Genomic DNA, 25381 nt, shown 5'->3' on the forward strand with positions numbered 1-25381 from the left:
TGTCTATCATAAATAAAAAAATAAATCTTTAAAAAAAAATAATGTATACGAGTTTTTTTACTAAAAAAATGACCTCCACAGGAAAATGCTGGCTCTTCTTGAAACAAGGTGTCCACCTATATATTATTCTTCTTAAGATATATTTATTTTAGAAAAAGAGAGAGGGGCAGCCCCGGTAGCGCAGCGGTTTAGCGCCGCCTGCAGCCCAGGGCGTGATCCTGGAGACCCTGGATCAAGTCCCACATCAGGCTCTCTGTATGATGCCTGCTTCTCCCTCTGCCTGTGTCTCTGCTTCTCTCTCTGTCTCTATGAATAAATAAATAAAATCTTTAAAAAAAAAAAAGAAAGAAAGAAAAAGAGAGAGCACATACACTCAAGAGCAGGGAGAGGGAGAGAGAATCCCAAGCAGACTCCATACTGAGCGGGGAGCCCGATGCGGAATTCGATCCCATGACCCACGTGATCACAAGCTGAGCTGAAATCAAGAGTTGGTATTCAATCAACTTGTGCCTGCTGGCTTGTTGAGCCATCCGGGTGCCCCTGACCTGTATTTTCAATCCCAAAAACTTGTCCTAAAATGTCAAGATCCAGCTTTTTCCTTACTTTTGTACTGCTCTCTCTCTCCTGATTCATTACGTTAGATTTCCCTGAAATTGTAACACAGGTCTGCAGTTCAGTTGTGTGTGTATGTATACGTGTGTGTGTTTTCTTGGCTCTGTGAGGAATTTCAAAACAACGCAGAATTATTCATCACCAAGGTGAGAAATCCAGAATTCCCGGACAAGAGCAGGAAAAGTGTCTGCATGCAATGAAACGAAGGCAGAGCCACCTCTGAAGAGCCCTGGAATCCTAACAACCTCTCGGTTCTTGCTGGGGATCCGCAGGTTGGAGGTGAGGGGCTTCCTGATGTGCAGATTCGGGGGGTTGGGCTCGCCTCAGTGCAGGAGCTCTCCCAGAGAAAACATTCCCACCCATACCATACGTGACCTCTCGACACCTTTATTGAGCGGATTCACAAGCCAGCAGGCACAAGGGTTGGGGACAAAGCACCCACCATAGGAGGACCTGGAGCCATGCACCTGGTGGTGGCACGGAGCAGAGGCCCCCACAAAGCCCATGCCAGGCCCATCACAGAGACATGGGGAAACCCGGGTCCCTGGGGGCCTGAAGCCTTGGTGGCTCCTCAGACCCACTCACCGCAGCCCCGGGGACACCAGGCTGGCCCCCCGAGTGGGAGGGACTTGCCTCCTCCAGCTCAGTGCTGGGCTCGGCCACACATGCACCCCAAACCCATCTCCGAGGCCCGGGGTTTCAGTGAAGCGAGGGAGGGGGCTCAGGAATGCAGGAAGCGGTCGGGAAGCCCCCTGCGGGGAACTGGTGGACCCTCTCCCTGCCCATGGCAGGTGCAACCCTCACAGGCGGCAGGTGCAATGCTCCCAGGCGGCAGGGGCCACGCTCCCAGGTGGCAGGTGCAGTGCTCCCAGGCAGCAGGTGCAGAGCTCCCAGGTGGCAGGTGCTGCGCTCACAGGCGCCGGCGCGGGTGGCCCGGGGTGCGCAGAGCGGCCTGGCCGGTGGCCCCGGGGAAGTGGTCCTCTGTCCGGTAGAGCGCAGGCAGCTCGTAGGGCGGGGGCGCCGGCGCCCACAGCTTCTGCAATGACAGAAAACCAGGTGCACCGTCAGCCCCTGTGAGTCACTCGCGCAGTGGCCCGAGGATGCCGGTGTAGGACTGAGGGCAGCCCGCAGGGAGCGCGGCCTGCGTGACAAAGGCTCCATGCACGGTCCTTGGGTGGCACTGCCTGGGAGAGCCAGCGCCGCCCCACCCCAGGGAGACGGGTCATCAGCACCGATGTTCCTCGTCCTGGGCGGAGCACGGCCGGCATGGGGACACGGGGATGTAGGGACAGGCAGGGCCTGACAGGGGGACTGAGGAGCCAGGTGTCCCTCATAACTGCATGTGCATGTGTGTGCACACGCACGTGGACTCCTCGGGGGGCCCCGGAGCCCCGGCACAGGGCCTGCTGCTGGGCAACTGGGGGGCGGGCTCAGTGTTCTGTCACCGGGTCCCCCATCTGTGCTGCCTCGAGTCGGTGCCATATAAATGTGTTACTTTTTCAAAAAAAAAAAACACTCAAACCATTTTAAGAAGTGCTCACTTATATTTGCTGCGGATCTTTGTTGAGAAGGGTGGGAAAAAGAGATTTTCCATCAAGCAGTCCTCCCCAAGCTCTGGTTGGTGAGACCCTTTCTCCAGGAGAAACTGGTTTCACAGAGGACAGTGTCCAACCGTGCTTCTCACATGTGGCTGTGCGGTGGCACCTCCCCCCCCCCCGCCTCCCCCCTACCCTGGGCCTGAGGACACTGGTCTGGGGTGTGGCCCAGCACCGGGGTATTTCAAAGTCACCAGTTGATTCTCATGTGGAGCCTGGGCTGATCCCAAAGACGGTAGCCCCTTGGGAAGAGGGGGGTTGGGCCCTACTGGGAGATGGGCAGGAATGTGGGGCTCAGGGGTGCAAAGGAATGAGGTCCTTCTGCACATCTCCATCAGGGGTCCCTCTCGCCACCCTCCCCGTTTCCATGCATCTCCCTGACTGTCCCACCTCCTGGGCTCCCCCAGCTGAGACCCAGCACCACCCGGTGCAGGTGCCAGGGCAGGGGTGGCGGCTCTGGACCACAATCAGCAACAGCTCTCCCAAAGCCTGGGTCCTCCTCGGGCCCCGCACTGCACCCACACGTGCATACTCGGCCTCCCCGCACAGTTGTTCCCCCCAGTGACGCCCTGACCACCATCCTCATCGTGGAGGCGGGGAAACCAAGGCTGGGGGGGGGTGCCTTACCCAGGTCCCACGTATTCCGAGTGCCTGCCCACTCCACCACCACGTCCTGAGCGCCCACACCAGCCCAGGCCCATCTACGCACAAGACAGTAGCCCCAGCCACCCTGGGCTCCCTGGCGGGGTGAGACGGAGTAACCAACAGAGCAATTCCGCCAGGTGATGGCTAATGGTGGGGAGACACAGGGAGCTGTAGGCCTGGAGGAGGCCCAACTCCCCTGGGCGGTAGGGGAGGGGGCATCAGGGAGGTTTCTGGAGGCTTGAGCCATTGGGGGCCTCCACCGCCCAGCTGACAGGGCTTGCCTCCAGACTGAGTGGCATGTCACAGTGCCGTGGTGAGGAGGGAGGGGCACCTGGGGACACCAGCAGCTCAGTCTGGAGTGGGGCCAGATCACCATGTGGACAGAGATGAGGCTATAAACCAGGGCCCGATCACATGGGCTCTCGGAGGCTGTGCTAAGAACATCCCAAGAGACCAGGGAGCCACTGAAGTCTCTAATCAGGAGTATGTGGCATTAGGTGTTTTATTTTATTTTTAAGATTTATTTATTTGAGAGAGAGAGAAAGAGAGAGAGAGCACGAGAGCAGGAGGAGAGGTAGAGGGAAAAGCAGGCTCCCCACTGAGCAGGGAGTCTAATGGGACTCGATCCCAGGACCCCAGGAATCACAACCTGATCGAAGGCAGATGCTTGACTGACTGAGCCACCCAGGTGCCCTAGGTGTTTTAGAAAGAGCAAAATTGAGGGGAAAGAGGGGAACAGGGAGGAGGCTGTGATCAGTATCCCCTAAAGGGGAGCAGCCAGGTTTTTAGGGCAGGAGTGGATAGATTCTCAGGTCTGAGCCCCGAAGCCCTGAACTTTCCTCCACAGAAGGAAACCCATCAAAGTATTTCAAGTCAGAACGTGCTCAGGTGTCAGGACTACCTATCTCCCTGTGTCACCATCCTGGAAAACCAGGATGAGCCATTCACCTTGGCCAAGGGCCAGCCTCACGAAATGAAAGTCAATAGAACATTCCATCTGTCAACCCTGGGTCAGCCATTCTTGGCTCAGCCTACCTGGGGGTAGTTGGGGCCCAGGCCTATGACCTGCCCCCTTGTTCTAGCACCTTCCTGGGCTGCCCCCTGCCCCCATGGATGGGATGCAAGGCCTCCAACAGCTCCATGACCAGCACACGACTGGGAAACGAGCCATGAGATACGTCTCACAGCCTGAGGGATGCAATCCAGGGGTAGCCCATAGACTTAGAATATCCTCCCCCCTTTTCCCCTGAAACCTGGGCATCGTGGTCTCTAGAAAATGCAACTTTCAAACACATAATAACCACTCAAAGACCAGCTCCCTTGTCCCAACACATGGCGGTCAAAGAACATTCTGTAATCCTGAAAAGATACATCTCTTCTCCTGACCCTCAGGTCCCAGGCCAGGAGCCCACGAGGGGCCAGTGGCCAGGCTGGAGCCAGTGTCCTGCCCCAGTCATGTGGCCTCATGCTGATCCCGTTCCTTCTGAAGTAGTTCTATTCAAAACGGGGTGCCTCTGAATGGGTAAGGCACCTCCCCCCCCCCCCCCCCGCCGAGGGATGGGAAAGGATTCCCATTCTGCCTCCTCCTTCAAGGAGAGAATCTTTCAAAAAGGGGACAAAATCAATATGATTATGACAGGACCAAGGAGGAGTCATCCTGCAAGCCTCCTCGCAGGACTGGACCAAACCCTGGCCAGCATCCTGGAGCACGTGAGGCAATGTGGGATGGTGACTCATAGCTGGTTGGAGAGCTGAGCCTGAAGGCCAGCCAGGAAGGGGTGACCTAGGAGGAGCCACACGGGCTCCAGAGTGGCCTCAAGGGTACATATACTGCTCTTAGAGACTGGGTGGATGTGAAGCGGACACGGGCCCGTCTAGCCTCCACTGCCCGCTGGGATCGGCATCCTGATCTTCTTGCAGGGTCACTCGTCTGTGCCCGACCTGGCCACTGTCCCTACCTGCTGCGGCTCAGGTGGGGTTGGTGGGAGGGAGGCCTGACCCACCCGAGCTATGACTGGTCCAAGGCTGAGCCTGTGACCCGAGCTGAGCCAATGGGAATCAGCCTTGGGACTCTCACCACTGAGACAGGGATGCCACCCCCAGGTTCCCAAGTGGATGGGCCACGAGCCTGAGGGCCACCTCTGCCACCAATCCCAGGGCCTGCCTGGGATTGAAGCCAACACAGGGAAGCAGAGCTGGGAGGCAGTGAGACAAAGTCGGGCCGATATGATCTGAGAAGCTGAATCCATTATTCCTGAGGCGGGAGTTACCCTGGGCCGTTTCCTGTCTGTGAGCCATGGACTTCTCTTGTTTGCTTCAGCCAAGTTGACCTGGGCTGCTGTCACTTGCAACCAGGCGTCCTAAAACAATTAACCCACAGTGGAGCCAGGGAGTACTTGCAAACCAGCGGCTCCAATCAGCAGGTAAGGGCTGGTGTGCGAGGCTGAAAATAGCCAGATGCTCCAGCGGCTGCTGGGAAGAACAGACCACATCCTGCAGGCCAGGCCCCCATCGCAGGCACACCACGACGCCATGGAAACCCAGTCCTCTGCACCCACTCTCTCCCGGGCTCTCCCAGCAACGTGCAAAACTGGGGTCATCGCGGTGTCTCAGAAGCGGCAGGAGCCAGGCGACCCAGGAGCTGGCGTCCACCAAGCTCGAAGCCCAGCCTTTGCAGACCGGGCAGCAAACCCAAGCCCCTGGGAATCTCGCAGGGGGCTTCAGAGATCCCTTCCTCTTTCTCGGCCTTCTCCGGATCCCCCTCTGGACGGGGCTGCCGGGTAAGCAAGGAGGAGTGTCCCCAACTCCGAGCTCCCCAGCTCCCAGCCTGCAGACTGTTCCAGCCGCCTGGGACTGGTTAGGAGATGGGGAAATGTGACCCTGCAGGTCCCGGACTCGGCCACTCTGCGTCGGGGGTCTCTCTTCCCCGTCCCTGCCGCCCCCAGCCCCCAGTCACCTGCTGGCCCCCCGGCGGCGCTGGGCCTGGCCTGCTCTCCCCAGTCTACACACATTCCCACATCCTCGGCTCCACCCTGCGCACCCCAGCTCTCAAACCTGCAGCCCACACATCAGACGGGTGTGCTTGGTCTGCTTCATGATTTCTAAAAAATGGAATTAATTGCAAACATGTAACAGGAGATTTCTCATAAAAACCAGACTACCAGCTTCTCTTGGAAAATCAGATGATATGACAGTTCCAGGCTCGTGGCTCCTTGGCTCCTCGTTGGCTCGGGGGGGTGGGGGTGGGAGGGCAGAGCTGAGGGGCAGGAGGTGCTCTCCTCTCGGCCACTTCACCGTATCTGTGACCTGCTGCAGCACACACTTCACGGCTGGCCACCCGGGCAGTCTGTGCCACTGGGCAGCTTCTTGTCTGACGAGCCCCCACGTGGCCGTTGCAGCGCTGGGTTCCGGGCAGATCACTGTCTCCTAAAGGGAAGCTCACCCACCTCAGGGTCTTGGCTTGCCCTGGGCCACCTGCCCACTTGTTTCCAGAAGTCCCCACTGCCCCTTGGGAGTCCCGGCCTGCCTGGTGTCTGTCTCTCTCTTGGGAAGCCCTAAAACTGCACATCCCTAATCGTGGTCTGCTTTCCGTTCGGGTCAGGGTTTGCAAACTTGTTCTCTGAAGGGCCACATGGTAAATACTTTAGGCCTTTGTCGCAACGATTCAACTCTGCCTTCACAGGCCCACGGCCACAGATAAATACGTAAACTGACGGCATGGTGGTGCGCTAAGAAACTTTAGATCAGGACAACAAATCCTTCCCTGAACCTCCCATAGAATGGGCACTGAGTGGAAGGTCACCAGACCCAGGATGGAGGACTCAGGGCCCGGTGCACCTTGCTGGCAGTCCCAGGCCTGGGTGCTATTTGGTGGGTGGCTCCTGGACCATCATTCTGGCTCCAGCCTGTCCTACCTCACCCAGCCTCCTCCCTGCCAGAAGCAGGCCCCACAGCAGCGCCACTCATGGGCTGGGTTCTGAGGTCCACAGATCAGCCCCAGAGCCTGGTCAACCCCTGGGGGCCTGAGACCCTAGGCCAATCCTGTGCAGGGGAGCTGGGGTGCCCAGAGGCCCACACTCCTCCCGGAGGTCACCAGGCTCCTCCCACTACAGTCACTACCCCTACTGTGCTCCAGTCCCTGTGACCCTCCCAAGTCCTCTTTCATGTAGGGTTTTCTCTGCCCCATAAGCCTCACGGGTGCTTCACTGCCCCTCCCCGTGTTGGGGCTTCCAAAGAGCAGAACATGAAAAGGGAAAGGAACTGCTGAGGAGGAACCTGGCAAACACCACCCCGGTCAGGTGGTCAAGGTCAACAGCAGCAGAGTCACATCTCGCTGACAACCCGGGCCCTGGGTGTGACGTGGTGAGAAGGCACTCCACCTCTGCGGTCTTCCTCCCAAAACCCGTAGCCCCGGTCTAACCACGAGAAAAACAGCAGATCGGCCCTAAGAGAGGAGTATTGTACAAAATATCTAACCGCTTTTCCTCCAAACTGTCAAGGTCATCAAAATCAAGGAAAGTCTGAGAAGCCGTCATAGACCAGAGGCGGCTAGGGAGGCATGAGCTAAAGAGAATATGGTTGGGGTCTTGGATGCAAACTTGGAACAGAGAACGACAGTAGAGGAAACTACCAGAATCCAAATAAACCGTGGTGTTTCGTTATCAGCGATCCATCAAGGCTGGTTCTTCGGCTGTGACAACGCACCACGGTAAATAAATATGATAGTAACAATGGGGGAAGCCCGGTGAGGGACACATGGGAACTCAACGTATACTCACAGCGACCACCTGTCTCCAATTCTAAAATTTTTAAAAATGTATTTGGGGGGGAAGAAAAGCAACAGAAGAGACAGCTCTATCTGCAAGACCAAGCCCCCAGCCTCCCCACAACCACAGTGACTGAGCACTGAGCACTTTCCGAGCACCCTGCCCATGACGGGCCTCGAGCGTTCACAGCCCATCTGTTCTCACAGCTGCTGAGGGAGGCAGGTATCCTTAACCCCAATTTACAGAAGAAGAAACCGAGGATCAGAAAGGTAAACTTGCCCAAGATCACCCAGTTGGGAACTAGCAGAGCAGGATTTGAACCCAGGGCCACCCAGCTCCAGCACCAAGCCAGGACCCAGGAAGCCCTGGGGCTGTGTGAGGCTGGGGGTGCTCTCAGTGCAGGACTCGGGATGTCCCTTCATCATCTGCTTTCTAACCTTACAGACATCAGGAACCCCCACCCCACCCCCTTCCAGCCGGCTCAGAGATTGCAAACTGGTGGCCTTTGGTTAGCATCTGGCCCGCAGACATGACTGGTTTGGCTCATGCAAATTTAAAAACGAGTTAGCTGCCAGCATGGAAGAATTGGGATGTTTCAAATAAATACTGAGTTCCTACTTCTCCTGAAAGGAGCGATCTGGCCACTCTGGGCCCGCATTCCTGTGGGGTGCAGTGAGCTGGCCCCTCTAGACAGGGCATGTGCTGTCCGGTTTGCCGCGGTCCCCACCCGGCCTGACTCACTCGTCCACAGGACCTGCGAGCCCCATGGGCATCTGGGCTGGCAGGGGCTCCCGGCTCCGTCACGTCACTCAGACATGGGGTTGTCGAGGAGCCGGATGGAGAAGGCGTCGCTTCCAGTCCCTCGCCCTGGGCCCCACAGGCTGGGAACCGCCAGCCTGGGGCGACCGCCAAGACCAGCGGCTGCTCCCTTGCCCACTGTCGCCCCGAGTGCTCCAAGAGCCCGAGGCAGCCACTCGCATGAGACGGAGCCCGTTTGGGGGAGGACAAAGCAGGCTTGGAGAGGAGAGGGTAGGTCCCATGGCCGGGGTCACCCAGCTGGGGAAAGGCCGAGCTAGGAACCAAAGTGGGTCCTCCTGAGCTCTGGACCCCGGTCCTGCCGCAGCCAGCCCACAGGACCTGCCCCTGGTCCCAGCCTCCCGGCTCCGTCCTGGCCCAGGGCTTTCTGCACCCCGGGCCACGCCTGGTTATTCCGCCTGCAACGTTCTGTGTCTGCTCCAGGGCCCCAAGTCTTCCAGAAGGCTCGGACAGCTGCGAGCAGAGCTCCTCCCACTCCTCTGTGAGCAGCCCCTGCGTGTCCAATCCTGCCTGAAGCGCCGGACTGGCCAACCTCACGGCGCCTGCCGAAAGCTGTCCCCCTTCCTCCCAGAGCACTCCCTCCCAGCTGGGCCACCAGCCCCAACCTCTGCCAGCCCAGTGACCGGAGCAGCTGGTGGCCGGGGCAGGCTGCTGAGGCTCTAGGGACGGAGGAACAGGGCTGGAAGCTCCCGCGGTCCAGAAGGACCCTGGCAGCAGGGACAAGCTGGTGCAGTCTCGCTCGAGGTGATGCTGACCCTGGGCAGCCGCTCTAGAAGGTTTGTGGATCCCCGAGGATTGTTTCAGCTGGAGGAAAAGCGTTAACATGGAAACTAGCAGAGGAGGAGCCCCTAGAAGTCCTGCTAAGAGCCTGGCTACTAAATCCAAACCCTCACGCGGTCTGGGAGGGAAGACAGGACAGCCGGGTGGGTGGAGTCATGTCTCAGGCCTCCTCCAGAGCGAGACCCTCCTGGCCCCCCCCCCCCAGCTCCTGGCCCCGAGTCCCACCTCCCCACCCTTGACCTGCACTCTGCTGCACACTCGGGCCCTCCTCCCTCGGAGCCCTCGTCCTGGAGTCCCGGCTCCCGCCCCAGCTGAGCCCCTGGAGTCCTCCTATTTGAGCACCGAGGCCCTTGGGCTTTGCTTCTTATCCCATGGCCGCCGGTGGAACTGTCTGACGGCCAGGTATGACACCTGTGTTTTTAATTGAGCACCTGCTATGTTCCTGAGACCCAAGTCCGCAGAGGTTTCACAAAGCCCCTCTACAGCTGAGCAAACTGAGGCTTCCTGTGGTTACGTGGCTCCCTGTGGGGCCCACCCCCGCTGCCCAAGCTGGATTCCCACATCCCCCCGTCCTTGATCCCTTCTGCTAATTCTCCCCATCACCACTGTTGTCCCACTAGTGCCACCTCTCAGCTGCTGCTCCTGCCCTTGACCCATTCTCCACATGGCAATCCAAGGGATCGTCTTAAGAGACAAATTGGATCCTCTTTTAAGTACGGTACTTAGATTGGGCAGCCCGGGTGGCTCGGAGGTTTAGCGCGGCCTTCAGCCCAGGGCGTGATCCTGGGGTCCCGGGATCAAGTCCCACATCGGGCTCCCTGCATGGAGCCTGCTTCTCCCTCTGCCTGTGTCTCTGCCCCTCTCTCCCTGTGTGTCTCTCATGAATAAATAAATAAAATATTAAAGAAAAAAACAATACTTAGAGCAAAACACAATTCTTCACCGTCATCATCAGGTCCTGCCGCTGAGGTCACTAACCAGCACTTGTCCGGCCAAACCCAGACCACAGGTGTGTCCCACTTGGCTTCCACTGGGCTGAGCGTCTTTGTGAGTACTGTTGCTTTTGTTTGGTCCTTTGTGTTCTCTTTTTGAATGAAATGCCTCTTCTCTTTAAAAGATGGATTTCAAGCTTCTTGTTTAAAGAATCCAAAGCTCTGCTGCATTGAGTTGTGACGACAAGCTGGTGCTGAGCTGTGGCCACCCCCTTTTAGAGGGGACATGGGCTCTCACCTCAGCCACCTGCGTGGCCCCTTAGAGCTGGGGTTTTCTTTTTTCTTTTTTTTTTTTTTTACATTTTAATTGTTTTTTTTTTTTAATTTTATTTATTTATGATAGGCACACAGTGAGAGAGAGAATGGCAGAGACACAGGCAGAGGTAGAAGCAGGCTCCATGCACTGAGAGCCCGACGTGGGATTCGATCACGGGTCTCCAGGATTGCGCCCTGGGCCAAAGGCAGGTGCTAAACCGCTGCGCCACCCAGGGATCCCCGAGCTGGGGTTTTCAACCCCAGAACCTATGACCCAGCCTGACTCTAAACTTGGTCTGTCACCTCCTGTCACTCATAACCCTCCAGCCTGGAAATCTGTTCCCGGACCTCCCCAAGGGTCTGGCCTGACTTGGACCTTTGCACCTGCTGTTCTCCCTCAAGGCTTTGGCACTAGATCTTCCCATGCTGCTTTCTTCCTTGAGACCCTCCTAGGGGACCCCCAATTTCACCGGTCACCTTCCCTCCACCACTGCACCACAAAGTTGCGTATCCTGTCTATCTCCTTCCTCAGTCTCCCCATTGGCTGAGCTCCACAGGGATGGGACCTGTGTCAGTCTTCAGGGCCGCAGCGCCAGCAGCAGCCAGAGCTGGCCCACAGGAGACACTCAGGTGATGAGAAATGAATGAACTTGAATGCATTTGACACCTGAGGCAGACCAGGAAGGGCTGGCCTCTTGCCAAGTCAGGGCTCAGAAGCCCAAGACCAACGATGACAAACATCATCTCCAGGCGGGGACACCTGCTGGGCCCCGTTCTGGAGTCACCGGGTAGCCCAAGGCTGGCATCCCTGCCCTGCCAGGTCTGTGACCCACTATTGGAGACACGAGGTCATGTTAAAAATAAAACACACTCAAAGCAATGCACTGTCTTGGATGGGAGCCTGGAACAGAAAACGGTTGTCTACGAAAAACCTGGTGAAATCCAAGCCAAGCCGGAAGTTTAGCGAATAGTACTGGACCGACATTGGTGTGGTTTTTTTTTTTTTTTTTTGACAACGGTGCCTTCGTGCTGTGAGATGACAGTGCAGGAAAATGATTCAGGGGTGGACGGGACTTCTGTATTGTCTTTACGAGCTTCCAGCAAATCTAAAATTATCCAAAATAGAAAGTGATTTGAGGGATGCCTGGGTGGCTCAGCGGTTCAGTGTCTCGGCTCAGGATGTGTTCCCAGGGTCCTGGGATCGAGTCCCGCATCGGGCTCCCACATGGAGCCTGCTCCTCCCTCTGCCTGTATCTCTGCCTTTCTCTGTGTCTCTCATGAACAAATAAATGAAATATTTTAAAAAAAGAAAAAAAGCGATTTGAAAATAAATATATACAGCATACCCGTGGCAGCATATGCAGAGCACTGAGCAAACAACATAGATAAGAGCTATTAAATAATAACGCCAATGTCATTAGTAATAATAACAGCTGCTAAACCTTACATTATTCGAACGACTGCTCAGGACGATCCCATGCAGAGGATCTAACTGTAAATCCTGCTACACAGGTGTGGGGACTGAGACTCAGCAGGCTCACGACCTCACTCAGGGTGTGACACTTGCAGGTGACAGACCAGGCTGGCCTCCTGGGCATGCAGTTGACAGGCCCTGGACTTGTTCTGATGTTCCACTGTCACTGCCTTGGAATTCTTTTTTGTTTTTTAAATTTATTTATTCATCAGAGACACAGAGAGGCAGAGACACAGGCAGAGGGAGAAGCAGACTCCCTGTGAGGAGCCCGCTGTGGGACTCAATCCCAGGACCCCGGGATCACAACCTGAACCGAAGGCAGACACTCAATCACTGAGCCACCAGGTGCCCCAACTGCCTTGAAATTCTTTTTTTTTTTTTAAAGATTTATTTATTTATTTGTTCGAGAGAGAGAGAGAGAGAGAGAGAGAGAGAGAGAGAGAGAGAAAGGCAGAGACACAGGCAGAGGGAGAAGCAGGCTCCATGCCAGGAGCCTGACGTGGGACTCGATCCCGGGACTCCAGGATCGCACCCTGGGCCAAAGGCAGGTGCCAAACCGCTGAGCCACCCAGGGATCCCCTGCCTTGAAATTCTTAATAAGCTTTGACAAAGGGGCCCTGTGAATTCCATGGCCAGTCCTTGGATATCTGGGCTCCCTGGGTAGTGCTCGTGTCTCAGAAAGGTCACCCATGGGTGGCTGCATGGGTAGCACGGGGCTAGTGCTCCTGGCCAGGAAAATACCACAGGGCAGGGGGTGGTGGCCAGCATGTTGGTGAATCTGATGGGGGGTAGGTACATGGGTGGAGGGATTTGGTCAGAGCCAGGACTGACTCACTCTTGGCACAAAGCAAGGAAAGGAAGGTTCTTTCCCAGCCCAGAGCATCAAACCAGCTACCCCCTCCCAGGGGTCTGCTCAGTTCACACCTTGTCAAACAGATTCTCCACTTCCCCGCAGGAGGCATGGTTATGCCCAGATTCCAGCCACGGGTGGTCCACCTCCAGACGTGTGGCCATGGCCTCTATCAACAGCTGGCTAAGGTCCCCAGCTGGCTACTGTCATGCGGGAACGGTACATTTCTCACTCTGATGCTGGTTATCAATAGAATCCTTGGAGGTTTTGTTGGCTGGCCTCAAAGGTGGTTGGCTCCACAAAAGAATGTTGAAAATAGCACCAATTAGCTCTGGGAAGCAGAAAGCAAACACAGACTCCATCAACCATTCTGTCAGGGTCCCTAACGTGGGCAGCTGTTCTCCATCAAATAAACAAGCTATTAGGGCAAGAACAGAGGCGTCCACCAGAACCAGCAGGTGTTAAGGAGTGACCTACCTGCCTGCCCCATGCCCCTGCCCAGCCTGGAGAAAGACTCTTCCCCTGGGGGCTGAGCAGCCACCTCCGGGGAGCCGAAGGAACCTGCCACAGAGGCGCGGCCCAGACTGTCACCTGTGCCATTTCTCCCTTGTCCCGGGCATCCAGGCAGCCTTGGGAGCCTCCTATCAATCCATCCTTTCTTCAACCCTGGTGCCCTCAGAGCTACCATCTGGGCTTACAAACCTCCTCCTCCAAGTGGGCAGCCCGGGCTGTGGCCACGGCATCGGCATCGATGCCATCTCCGAGGCCCCAGCACTCGCTTCCTTTCCCAGGAGCTCACCACTCCTCCCCCACCACGCTGTCTGGGTCTGATTAAGACATTTTATCCACCAGGCCCCTCCTTGAGAGTGACAAGGGATGATTTTCAAGGTCTGGAAAATAACATCTGAGAGTGAGAGAAAGGAAGAGAGCAGGAAGGAGATGGGGAGAGCAGGGGTAACCAGGGATGGGGACAGAGACACAGACCACGGGAGGGAGAGCCAGAAGGTGGAGAGATGCACACACATGAGAGAGAGAGAGCTGTGGAACCAAGATGGGAGGCTCAGAAAAAGTAGAAGCTGATGGAAGGGAGGAGGGAGGTGGGGGAAATGGGGAGAGAGCGATGCTGTTGAGAAGTAAGATGGAATAGGAGAGGGAAGCATGGGGACCAGGGAGGAAAGTGAGGCACACCAGAGAGGTGGTGGTGGGGGCAGGCTGGGAACGTGGCCCGGGGGGAGGAGATGGTGGTGGGATCCCGCCAGCCAGTCTGTGCACACAGGACCTCTCCAGACCCCAGCCTGGTCACTGCGCCAGAAGCAGCAAGGAAAGCCCCTCTGGCCACCCCAGCACCCCAGCCCCAATCCTCTGTCAAAGAAATAATAGTCCCAAAGGACAGATGCCAGTCTTTGCGGGAGGGACTCCATCTCACCTTAGGGGCAACATTTTGCTCCTTTCCCATGTTGCTTAGGACTTCTGGAAACCCTGGTCTAAACCCTGCACCACAGAGCCCAGCCAGTGACCTCTCAGGGGTCCAGGCCTCTGGCTGCACAGACAGAAAAGGGAGGAAGGGAGAAATCCTGAGCACACTCCCTCTCTCACACCCACCCCAGACACCCAGCCCCGAGGCACCCCTACCCCACCTACAGGGACCTCATCTGCCTGTCTGTCTGTCTAGGCTGGCTATATCCCTGTGCCTGGTGCACTTGGATGCTTCATCAGTTGGTGCTCGGGCATCCACCTGGACCCTCTCTGCCCCCCTGCATGATCTCATTCGGCCTCAGGGCTAAAGCCACTTGCTCCATGCTGGACACCTCCAGCCCTGAGCCCCCACACTTGTACCTTCGAGGGGGGCCCTACCTGCAAACGCATCCACACGAACTCTTGAGTCACATGGCAACTTGGATGAATCTCCAGGGAACGATGCTGAGCGAGAAAAGCCAATCCTGAAAGGTTACACGGTGTAGGATTCCATTTATAGAACATTTTTGAAATAGCAAAATTTTAGAAACGGAGGCCAGATTAGTGGCTGTCGGGGATGGAGCAGGGGTGAAGGTGGTCACAAAAGGACAGCGTGAGATCCCTACAATGTTGGAAACGTTCAGCATCTTGACCAGAGAGCCAGAGACGGAAACCTAAAGGATGTAAAAATGTATAGAACCAATAATACAACTGTAGAGAAGCTGAAGAGCCCTCACCGACGAGCGCAAGTAAAACTGGGAGACCTAAGACCGGTGTCAGCACCTGGCCAGGATACTGTGCTCCAGTCTTGCAAAATGTTACCTACCACTGGGGAAAAATGGGCAAAGCACACAGGGCTTTGTGTTATTTCTTGACTGCGTGTGAATCTATAATTGTCTCAATAAGGAAGTTCAATTAAACGCCCTGCCTCCCACACGCACAAAGAAGAGGCGCTGTCACCCCAGCCCCAGCTGGTCCACCCTGGTCCAGGCCAACAGCAGCATCTCTCCCTGGACCATCCCAGCGGCTCAGACCTCGGGCACGCAGGCCGGATGCAGGCCCGTCTCAAACCCTCTGGAGCGGAGTCCCAGCACCCGGCCCACATCTGCTCCCTCCGCTCCCTCCACCTTCACCTCTGGCTCCCGCAGGCTGCCCGCCCAGGTCTCCGGGCTCCCTCAGCTGCCCAAGACGCCTGCACACTCCCTTCCCCGGCTCCGTCACTGCACCTGCTCCTCACCGCCTCAGGGAGGCCTTCCCTGACCACCTCCTGCCCTCAGACACACATCTCCATCCCCTGGGACACTAGACTGTGGGCTGCCGGTGGGGGGTGGGGGGGCATGGATAGAGTCTGTCCTTCCCGGGTTCGGAGGATCCAAAAGACCGACCAGCTCATTCAGGTGGGTGGCTGAGTATTTGCTGAATGAACGAATGAAGAAATGAATGTACGAATGAACAGAAGAACAGAGGGGAGGTCCGTGGAGATCTGGCATCACAGGAGTTAAGTGGGGGATCCCTGGATGGCTCAGCGGTTTAGTGCCACCTTCGGCCCAGGGTGTGGTCCCAGAGGGATCGAGTCCTGCATCAGGCTCCCTGCATGGAGGCTGCTTCTCCCTCTGCTTGTGTCTCTGCCTCTCTCTCTCTCTGTGTATGTCTCATGAATAAATAAATATTTTTAAAAAAGGAGTTAAGTCTGGCCCAGGGGCTGGGGCAGGAGGGGGTGAAGGGCTGGGGTCCTGGAGCAGCCGAGGAGGACTTACAGGGGAATGTGGGGGAGGAAGAGACCAGTGGCTGCCTCAGCACAGAGGGGGATGGGCAGGGCCGGCTGCAAGAGCAGAAGCCCAAGGTACAAGGGAGAGAAGCCCAGGAGGATGCGCTGCAGGCGGGCCACGCTGCACCCCAACACACACCCCAACACACTCTCGAGAAAACCAGTAACAGGGTTTGGGCGGAGGCTGAGCTCACTTTCTGGGGCCTCCTGGGGATCTAGGGGCCAGTCTAAGGGGCTTCCTACCATCTGCCCACTTCCTCCAAAGTGGTTCATGCTCCTTGGGGAACGAGTGTGCAAGTGGAGGTTGGGGCAGGGGGAGGGCATCACAGAGGGCCTTGGATTTGCCCTGTGACACGCTCTCCGAAGCCCCCGTGAAGGTGCCAGCGCTGAGAGCAGGCCCCTTCATCCAGCCCAGGAAACTGTCCACCCACGCCCAAATCCCTTGGACGGCAGTGGGCCCCCTGCCCAGCTGTGTGATCTTGGCCAAGTTACTTGACATCTCTGTGCCTCAGTTTTCTCACCTGGTAACAGGGCCAATACTAGTGTCTACTTTACCGGGTGTTATGCCCCATATAACTGCAAAGCGCTTAGAAAGCAGTAAGTGCCCAATGGTTGCCGAACCAATTTCATCATTATGGCCCCCCCGAATTCATAGTCTTTTTAAAATACCGTCAGCAGCTTAGAAAGAGCCCAAGCGAACAATTTCATAACATTGCATTTTTAGTATTAAATGCATTCAGTTTCAAAACATGAACATTTAAACTAAATCACAGTTGTGGGAGCCAATTCTAGTACAGTGTAAAAGTGACTTTTAATAATAAGGGGCCTCAAAAATTCTAAGTGTGAGGACATCTCCCAGCCACCAAAGGCATGGTTCATTTATCAACCAAGGCAGCTGGCTCATAGTATATACTCAATAAATGCCTGCTGGCCAGTGACAGGCGACAGGAGGCCACTACCAGGCACCAGGACGCTGGCAGCCAGCCCCAAGAGCAGCCAGCGGCCTCCCATTTCTCTCAAACCAATGACCGATGCCATCTGAGCCACTCCTACCCACCCTCTCTGTCCCCCACACTCCTTAGGGTATCGCGAGGGCTCTGGAGCCAGGTCTAAGCCAGCTAAGAGGTGCCAGGCACAGGAGGGGAGGAGGTGGTGCCCAGGCCGCAGCGCCCAGGTTCCCACCCCAGATCCCGGTGGGCACCTCCCCACCAGGCCTGGAAACAGCCCCTCTCTGCTCCTCACTAAAGCCAGCAATCACCCCCTTCCGACTGAGGTTGCCAGGTTAATTATTAGGACTCTCCAAGTAACGGGAACTTTGGCCTCGACTTTAGGTCTGGCAGCAAGACCAGGTGCGATGGTATCAGCCGCAACAGGCACCTGGATGAATTTACTGCTTAATGAGACGTGGTTTATTTTCTCAGAAGAAAGCTGACCATGATCAGAGCCAAGTTCAAGCGCTTCCCCGGCTCCTGAGGCATCAAAGGGATCACACTCCCTCCAGACGCCCCAAGCCCAGCAGTGGGGCATCAGCGGCATCCAAGCCAGGGAAGGGCTCACCTGCACGCACCACGTCCCTCAGAACCTGGGGGGCTGAGGGCGGCGGCCCACCCTCGCCCAGGAGCACCGTGCCACCCCACACCCAGCCAGGCCTTCCCTCTCCCGTGGCAGCCACTCCCCTGACCTCTCAGTCCTCCTCCGCCACGGGTGGCAGTCGGAGGCATGCAGCGCCCCTCAGATTTATCCGCTCATAGCACCTGCCCTGGAGCTTTACCTTCTGGGGAGACCTTGAGCTGGGACAGGGACCTGGTTTCATCATTCTGTCATCCTCTGGAGCTTGGGTCACAGCTGTCCCTCACTACTAATGGCTTCCAGGTACCCTGTGTCACTGCAGGACTCCCTCTTACGGTGACCCTACGTCCCCAAGGACGCCAGGGTTCTGAGAGGGGCAGCAGGCGTCATGCAGCCCAGTCCATGGATGCAGAACCAGATTCAGACCTGGTGACCCTTCCACTCCCCCGTCTTTCTGCCTGAGGAGGGAAGGGTGACAGGGAGTGGGGGGCAAGGGGCACAGTGAGGCTTTGTGTTGTGCATGTGCCCAAGAAGAGAGACATGGAGAGAGGCAGAGACGAGCAGATGAATGACTCAGCGACGGGGATCCAGATGGACATGGAACCTGACAGGGGCTGACCTCTCCACATGGTGGCCAGAAAGGCCCCCAGTGTGTCCAATGTGGTGGGGACTCAGGGGGGACCTCAGATGCCCCTGGTCCCTGTCCCCCAAGGACCCAGCCTCACCTGGGACATGTCCTCAGGCCAGGCCAGTGCCAAGGAGCCTGCTCTGAGCCTCCACCTCGGCCAGGTCGGCCCTGGGGGGAAGTGGCTCGGGGAAGAGGGGGCTGCTCCATTCAATCCCAGTGGCGGGATGGGTGGCAGCTTAGCACAAGCTTGTGGGGTGCCAATGGGATCCTGAGTCGCTCAAAAAAGGAAGTTTCTGCAAAACAGATCCCAGCAGGGCAGCCCGGGTGGCTCAGTGGTTTGGCACCTGCCTTCAGCCCAGGGTGTGATCCTGGAGTCCGGGGATCAAGTCCCATGTCGGGCTCCCTGCTCCTCCCTCTGCCCCCCCCCTCTCTCTCTCTCTCTCTCTTTCTCTCAAGAATAAATAAATAAAATCTTAAAAACAAAACAAAACAAAACAGATCCCAGCAGCCCACGCTCACAGAGCAGCAGCCAGGCGCTGGCCCGTGCTGAGGGCCGCACACAGGAGTCCTGATTCCCCGAGGCTCAGTGCAATGCCGCAGGTGCTCTGGAGCCAGACGGCTGGGGGCATCGGGGCCGCTTCTCTACCCTCCTCCGCTGACTGCAGCCAAGCGGCTCCACCTCTCCCTGCCTCAGTTGCTCTTCTATAAAATGGGCCAGTGATGGCTGCCCACCTCCCTACAGCAAGCAGGAACTGAGGCCCGAGTTCAGTCCAGAGCACCTAGCACAGTGTCTGCCATGCAAGAGTCCTCACCTGGCTCCTCTCCTAGTGATTTAGGAGCCTCAGCACCCAAACAGTGCTCACGTCACAGCAGGTGCCCGATAGAAATCTGCCAAGTAAAGAGGGAATCCTGCACGCTGAAACCCTCAACCCGATTCCACGAGGTTTGAGCACTGCTCCCCCATCTCACAGAGGGGAAAGGTGAGACCCTGTTCCAAGACCCTGTTTCTGCCAAAGCACAAACCCAGGGCTCTTGGGCTCTAGAACCCATGCTTTCGCTTTTAAACTCATTTTGGGGGTGCCTGGGTGGCTCAGTCAGTGAAGCAACTGCCTTCAACTCAAGTCATGATCCCGGGGTCCAGGGATGGAGCCCTGCATTGGGCTCCCTGCTCAGTGGGGAGTCTGCTTCTCCTTCTCTCTGCCCCTCCCCACCACTCATGCTCTCTCTCTCCCTAATAAATAAAAAAAAATCTTAAAAAAAAATAAACTCCTTATTTTGGAAATTTTCCATATTTACAGGAAACACAAGAAAGCAAAGATGGGGTGATGATTTTGAGCCCTACATACTATCATCTGGTTCTGAGAACTGTCATTCATCTGAGCCAGAGATTCTGAACTCAGGGCAATTTTGCTTCCAGGGACTTTTACAATTTCTGAACTTTTATGATGGTCATAAAGGGAGGCATCTGTTGGGCAGAGACAAGTGCCACTGCTAAGATCATATGAGCTATGGGACAGCCCCACAGCAGAGAAGGACCTGGCCCCAAATGTCAGTAGTGCCAAGCATGTGAAACCCTGGTCTGAACCCATGCTCTCAACTACCCCCCTCCAAGTACCCAGGAGTTTGGTCTACACTCTTGGGGCGAGGGGTGCATTAACACATGGGAACCAGGAGGGCAGAAGCTCTCTATGAAGGGTGACCTTGAGGGGGACACTCCCACTCCTCAGTAAACAGGCATTGATGCCACAGCAGGCCTCGCTCCAGGAGGCCTGGGAGCCAAGAGGTCCCCTGAGATTTCTTTGAGCCTCATTAGTTTTCAAAATCAATCGATTTCACATAAAAATCTGTATTCCCAACCTCTCTTTAAAAAAAAAAAAAAAAAGAAGAAGAAGAAGAAGGCGGCCAAGGTCAGGCCACTCAGAGCCTTAGTTCCTGGCTGGAGTTGAGGGCCCCCGCCTCTCACTGGGCAGTCTCTGCCCACCCCCTGTAAAACACTTAGGGCCACCTGATCCCAGGGTCTGAATTTCGACCTCTGGAGCATGAAAATCATGGGGCTCCAGGACCAATTCCTGGTTAGGTCAAAATGTTTTAACTGTCCTGAGCCTCAGTTTCCTCATCTGTAAAGCGGAAATGGTAACAGCCTCTATGTAACAGGTGGGCAAGAGGATGAACCCAGCCAGGGCAGGTAAAGTGCTGGCTTCCGCTGGCCCAAAGGAGAGCCCAGAGAGCTCTGGCTTTTCACTACTAAGTCAAAGATAGGACAGTCCCTATCCTTGAGGAACTCTCAGTCTGGGGGAACAACAGGTGAAAATACAGAGGACACCCCTAGCTGCTAGGACACCAGGGGAATGGACAGGAAATTGGGAGCCCCAAGGAATGCTGCCTGGGGGTACACAGGTAGCTTCCCAGAGGCGGTAACATTCGACTTGGCCTTGGAATAAACATCACCAGGCAGGGTGCAGGGAGGGTATTGTAGAGGACGCACTGTGTGCCACCTGCCAGGGAGCAGTTGGAATGCTCCCACTTAGGCTTCATCGAACAGCCCCTCACAAAATAGAAACCCCTCCTTGTTGAGAGGAACCTTCTTCTCAGTCACCCTCAAAAATTTAACAGGAATGCAATGCTTAAAAAAAAAATCTTGTTTGCAAACCAGCCTGCCAGGAGCCCTCTGTCCCTCCCTGGCACACATGCCACCAAATATCTGGAGTCACACAGATCCATGAACGTGTGAGCCTGTAGCTCACTGAGGCCCGGTTTGGTGGGGTGGGGGTGGGGGGCTGGGGACCGAGCAAGCGCCACTCAGCCCTCCATTGTTGCGTTAATATTTGCCATCTGCTCATGTTGTATTTCCACCGCAAGGGATGATGGGGCAGAAGGAGAAGAAGAGGCCAGTTCAGGGCCGGGGAGAAGGAGCCTTGGAGTCTCCTCTGCCTTTTTTGTGTTGGTGCCTGGCTCGGCCTCCACTGCCAGATAAAGCCCCAGCCAAGCCATGCCTCCTTCCGGGAGTCACCCCTCCAGGGGGATTGGGCCGAGGGAGGGGGAGGGGGAGGGGGAGGCGCCCCAGCCAGCCAGAGCCTCCCCCCTCCTCCCTCCCTCCCTCTGCTGGGCTGGGTGGGGAGGGAGCTGGGGGTGCACAGAGCAGGGAGCAGGGAGGGAGGAGACACCGAGCCTGGCACTGCTGACTCCTACAGGCCAGCCCGGGCAGGGCTGCTCCGCCCACAGCCTCCATTACCTCTAGGAAAGCCCAAGAGGCTGCCGGGCTGCAGTGGAGAGGGGCAGGCGGGGACACCTGCTCTGCTCTGCCTGGAGACCGCCTCCAGAGAAATCGGGGGAGGCCCTCAAGGGCCATGGGAGCCTGGAGAGCATCCACTGATTAATATTTACTGAACACCTACTATGTGCTCCACGTGCATGGGCAACTCAAAGGCCCACAGGCAGGGACCCAGCAGGGGTGACTTGGGCCAGAGGGTGGTGCGGCTGGGATGCTGCTTGGGAGCCCAGACCTCAGCTTTTTCTAGAGAAAACAAGTACAGATTCTTATGTGAAATGTGGGTTTTGAATGCTGGCAACTCATTCAAACTGAACACTCACACACACACACACACACACACACACACACACACACAGACACACACACCCCAGGCTGGGCAAAGAACGTGCGTTGATAGGGCAGATTTGACCTAAGGCTCTTCATTGTACAGCCACAGCCACTGAGGCTGGGGTCCTGGTCCTTAGAAAGAACCCACAGAGAGGGGACAGATCCACCGAACAAGGAACAAGGTCAAAGCTGGATCAAATCCTGGCTTCGCCACTTACGCTCCTCGACCTGGGCAAGTATACAGACCCCCCTGAACCTCAGGTTCCTGCTCCATGAACAGGAGTAACAACGGCTCCCTCTGGGGTTGTCAGGGGAAGCTGAGACAGGGTGCGGAGAGCCCTTCACAGGTGCGCTCAGTACAACTCTAGTAGTTGGAGCAAGTAGATGCTCACTGAAACCGCCGGCTGTGAGTCACGCTGCTACTCAAGATTGGAGGGCCCCGGCTGTGGCTGGTGCAGAGAAGTTAACTTGACGCCTCTTCACTCTTCCCTGGTTCCAAAGCCTCTAGGAGGTACGGGCCCTCAGCCTGAAATCCAGAGCCGGGGAGCATGCTGGACACGACCCGCAGGTGCCACAGCTCTCTCCCAGGGGACTTACCATGTAGAAAAATTAGTTGCTGACTTTTAGACATCAGAAGGTTCGCGTAAGACCCTCGTCGTCCAGCTTTCTCTCCAACACGGGAAAATCCGGCCATCCTTGGCCGCTTCATTCCAGCCAGGATGCCGGTGAGCCGCTGGACAACCTCTCCGCTTTAGAGGAGGCGTGGGCGCTGCGATCTGCCCCAGTCCCCACTACTCCTTACTGTGTCGCAGCCCGCGACCCCCTCCCGTACGCTGCCGGGTGGCCCCGTGGGCTTTTCTAGGGTGAGGAGGTGGGCCAGGCAGGCCAGGCCAGGCTGCAGGCCGCCCGGGCAGCCTCTGGCTCCGTGTGGGTGTCGGGACTTGGTCCCAAGTGGTTTCGCTATTAGCCAAAGAGATTTCCTTGGAAAGCATCACACTCTTATCCACCAGAAAATTAATCAAAATGACACCTCCTGAACAAGATGTTTTGGCTCGACAGAAAACAAAACAAACAAATTAGGGAGGCTGCTCGGCACCTCGGGGCACAAGCACAGAGAGGAGGGCCCCGTGTGGTCTGCAGGACAGCAGGGGTGGCCACTGGCCGTGACTGGGCCTGGGCCAAGGGGACACGCAACAACACTTGACATGGGCTTCCCTGCCCTTCCGGGCCTGTGTCCCTGTGTCTTCAGTTCCACGCCCCCTTCCAGTTCCACACATGCCTAGAAAGATCCCCAGGTGTGTGGGGCCCTCTGTGCTGACCTGAGCTGAGGGCCGCCTGTTTAGGCGGGGTCTCTGGAACCCAGACACTCGTCCGGGAGACCTGGATCCCCCACCTGGAGCCTCTGCTCTTTCTTCCAACTGCACAGAGGCCCCGAGGCCCAGGGAGGTAAGGACCCCGGCGAGCTCAGGGCACAGCATGTGACGTTTCTAGGCTGAGGACACCCACTCCTCAGCCTGCACTCTGGAGCTCAGAGAACTCACCCCACTCAGTTCTCACACGACATTGCTCAGGTCTCAACACGACGCTGCCGACCCCGGACGCCAGCCCTGGCTCAGGGTAGAGAAGGAGGCCTGGTGGTTCCCCAAGTGAACCAGACTTACCATGTCGCCCCCACTGCTATGAACCCTTCCGTGGCTCCCCATTGCCCTCAGAATAGTGTTAAGCTCCTCTGGGTGACCCGAGACCCTGCCTAATCTGGCCCTGACCTCACGTCCCCCAACTCTCCCCTTTGTTCACCCAGCCAACCACACTGTCCTTCGTGCCACTGCTCTGCACCGCGAGCTGTCCCACCTGAGCCTTTCTTTGTGTTCAGAGTCCCCTCTGCCAGGAGCACCCTTCTCCAAGGTCCCCTTTTGAAACGACTCGGTGCTGAATTTTCTTAGGATTTGGTCACTGCCTGTATTCTCACACTAGACACAAGCTTTCTGGGGGAAGAAATCACAGCTCTCTCCCAAGGCAAGGGAGGACGAGTTAAGAAAATGGGTTCATATCCTGATGCCGAGCTATGTAACCTTGGGCAAGTAACTTAACCTCTCTGGGCCTTAGTTTGCTCACTTGTGCAATGGGGATAAAAGTAGCACCCCCACACACCTTCTGGGGTGTCAACCAGCTGAGAATGGTGCGTGCCACCGCAGGGCTGGCTCTGGGTTAGCGTGGCCACGATACCTGCGTACCACTGAGCAGTCACAGTCTGTCCTGGGTGGCTCCGTTATTTCCAGACAAAGCTGGCTTTTCGGATTGGCCGATGCTCAGAATCAGAACCATCCTTCTGAGAGTTCTGGAGTTTTTCTCTTGCTTTCTATTCCCACTGCTTTGGTGAGGCCTTTGTCATTTTGCATCAAACACCAAACTAGCTTCCCAGCAAGCAGAGCTTTCCTGGTTGAGCCTCCGTCAGTGAGGCAGCAGTGGAGCGGTCTGACGCTCACAGAGGCTAAGTGACTTGTCCGCAGACACACGGCCAAACAGGCCAGAGATGGGGCCTAGCGACAGTGAGAGAGAAGTACCATGCTTATAAGGGCTACATGTTAAAAATCTTGGAATGTTGTAAGCATCACCACAAAAGTACAATGAGAAACTTTCACGAACAGCATGAAGATGTAGACTGTTGTGACCATAAAAACATGTGCGTCAGCATCCAAATCCTAGCACGGACCATGTACGTTTCTGAACCTGGGCACAGAAGGGCCGGGGTGCCAGGCCAGCCCGCATCGTCTGCGGACCCATGGCCTGCTTCTCCGGCAGCTCGGTCAGAGGTGAAAGGCCTGGGTTTCCGGGGAGCTGTGATGAGGTGGTATCCTCAGGCTGGCACACCCAGGCCCCCTCAGGCCAGCCCAGGCCACAGCCAGCACCAAGTCAGATGAGCAGGGGTGGTTCTAGGTCCCTGGTGCTGGGCGCAGAGGGACCATTCCTGGCCCTGTTCCTGGTGTGCCGGGAGACCCCGGCCCCGCTGCCCTAACCCTCCTTGGGCCTCCCACTACATCTACAAAGGAGGAAGGAGGGAGGAGGAGGAGTGTGGGAAGAAGGGAAGGGAGTGCTGGCCAAGCTAATAAAAACAAGAACCAATTTTCTCTCTGTGCCCCTCTGCCCTCCCCAAGAACCCCTGTTCCAGCTCATGGAATAGCAGGAAGGGTGAAAAACATACCCCAAAAAGCCCCTGCCCAGCTGCAGGGGTGAAAGCAGAGTGCCCACCCTCCTTGGCCCCATGAGGAGGTCCCCAGCCCTCCTCTGACCCCAGAGGGGTCACGGCGGGCAGTGATGGATGGTGGGCTTGCAGGGGAGTGCTACGGCTCACCCTACAGGGATGGGACCCCTGCCAGCATTCCCATGGGGCCAAGTGGGACCTGAAAGCCCCTGCCCTACCCTTCACTCCATGGGGCTCTCGGGGACCCTTGGAGGGAGTCTGAAGAGGGTGAGGAAGGGCAGGAGATGGAATTTGGGGCCGTGAAGGGTGCTTTCACACTGTGCGGGGAGGAAGGCCTGGTGTGGACTTACTGAGGGGAACCAGCTTGAGCCGGTGT

At 56.6% G+C, this 25381-nt stretch overlaps 1 protein-coding gene across 1 annotated transcript in view; it reads right to left on the reverse strand.

Moving 5' to 3' along the window:
* Positions 1-983: 983 nt before the first annotated feature.
* Positions 984-25381, reverse strand: part of BCAS4 (breast carcinoma amplified sequence 4) — a 56479-nt gene continuing 32081 nt past the window's right edge. Inside the window, 1 exon segment of the mRNA XM_055343121.1 lies at positions 984-1648. Coding sequence (XP_055199096.1) covers positions 1523-1648 — 126 coding nt within the window. The 3' untranslated portion in view covers positions 984-1522.

Source organism: Nyctereutes procyonoides, unplaced genomic scaffold (assembly GCF_905146905.1).
Source record: "Nyctereutes procyonoides isolate TBG_1078 unplaced genomic scaffold, NYPRO_anot_genome, whole genome shotgun sequence".
Lineage (NCBI taxonomy): Eukaryota > Metazoa > Chordata > Mammalia > Carnivora > Canidae > Nyctereutes > Nyctereutes procyonoides.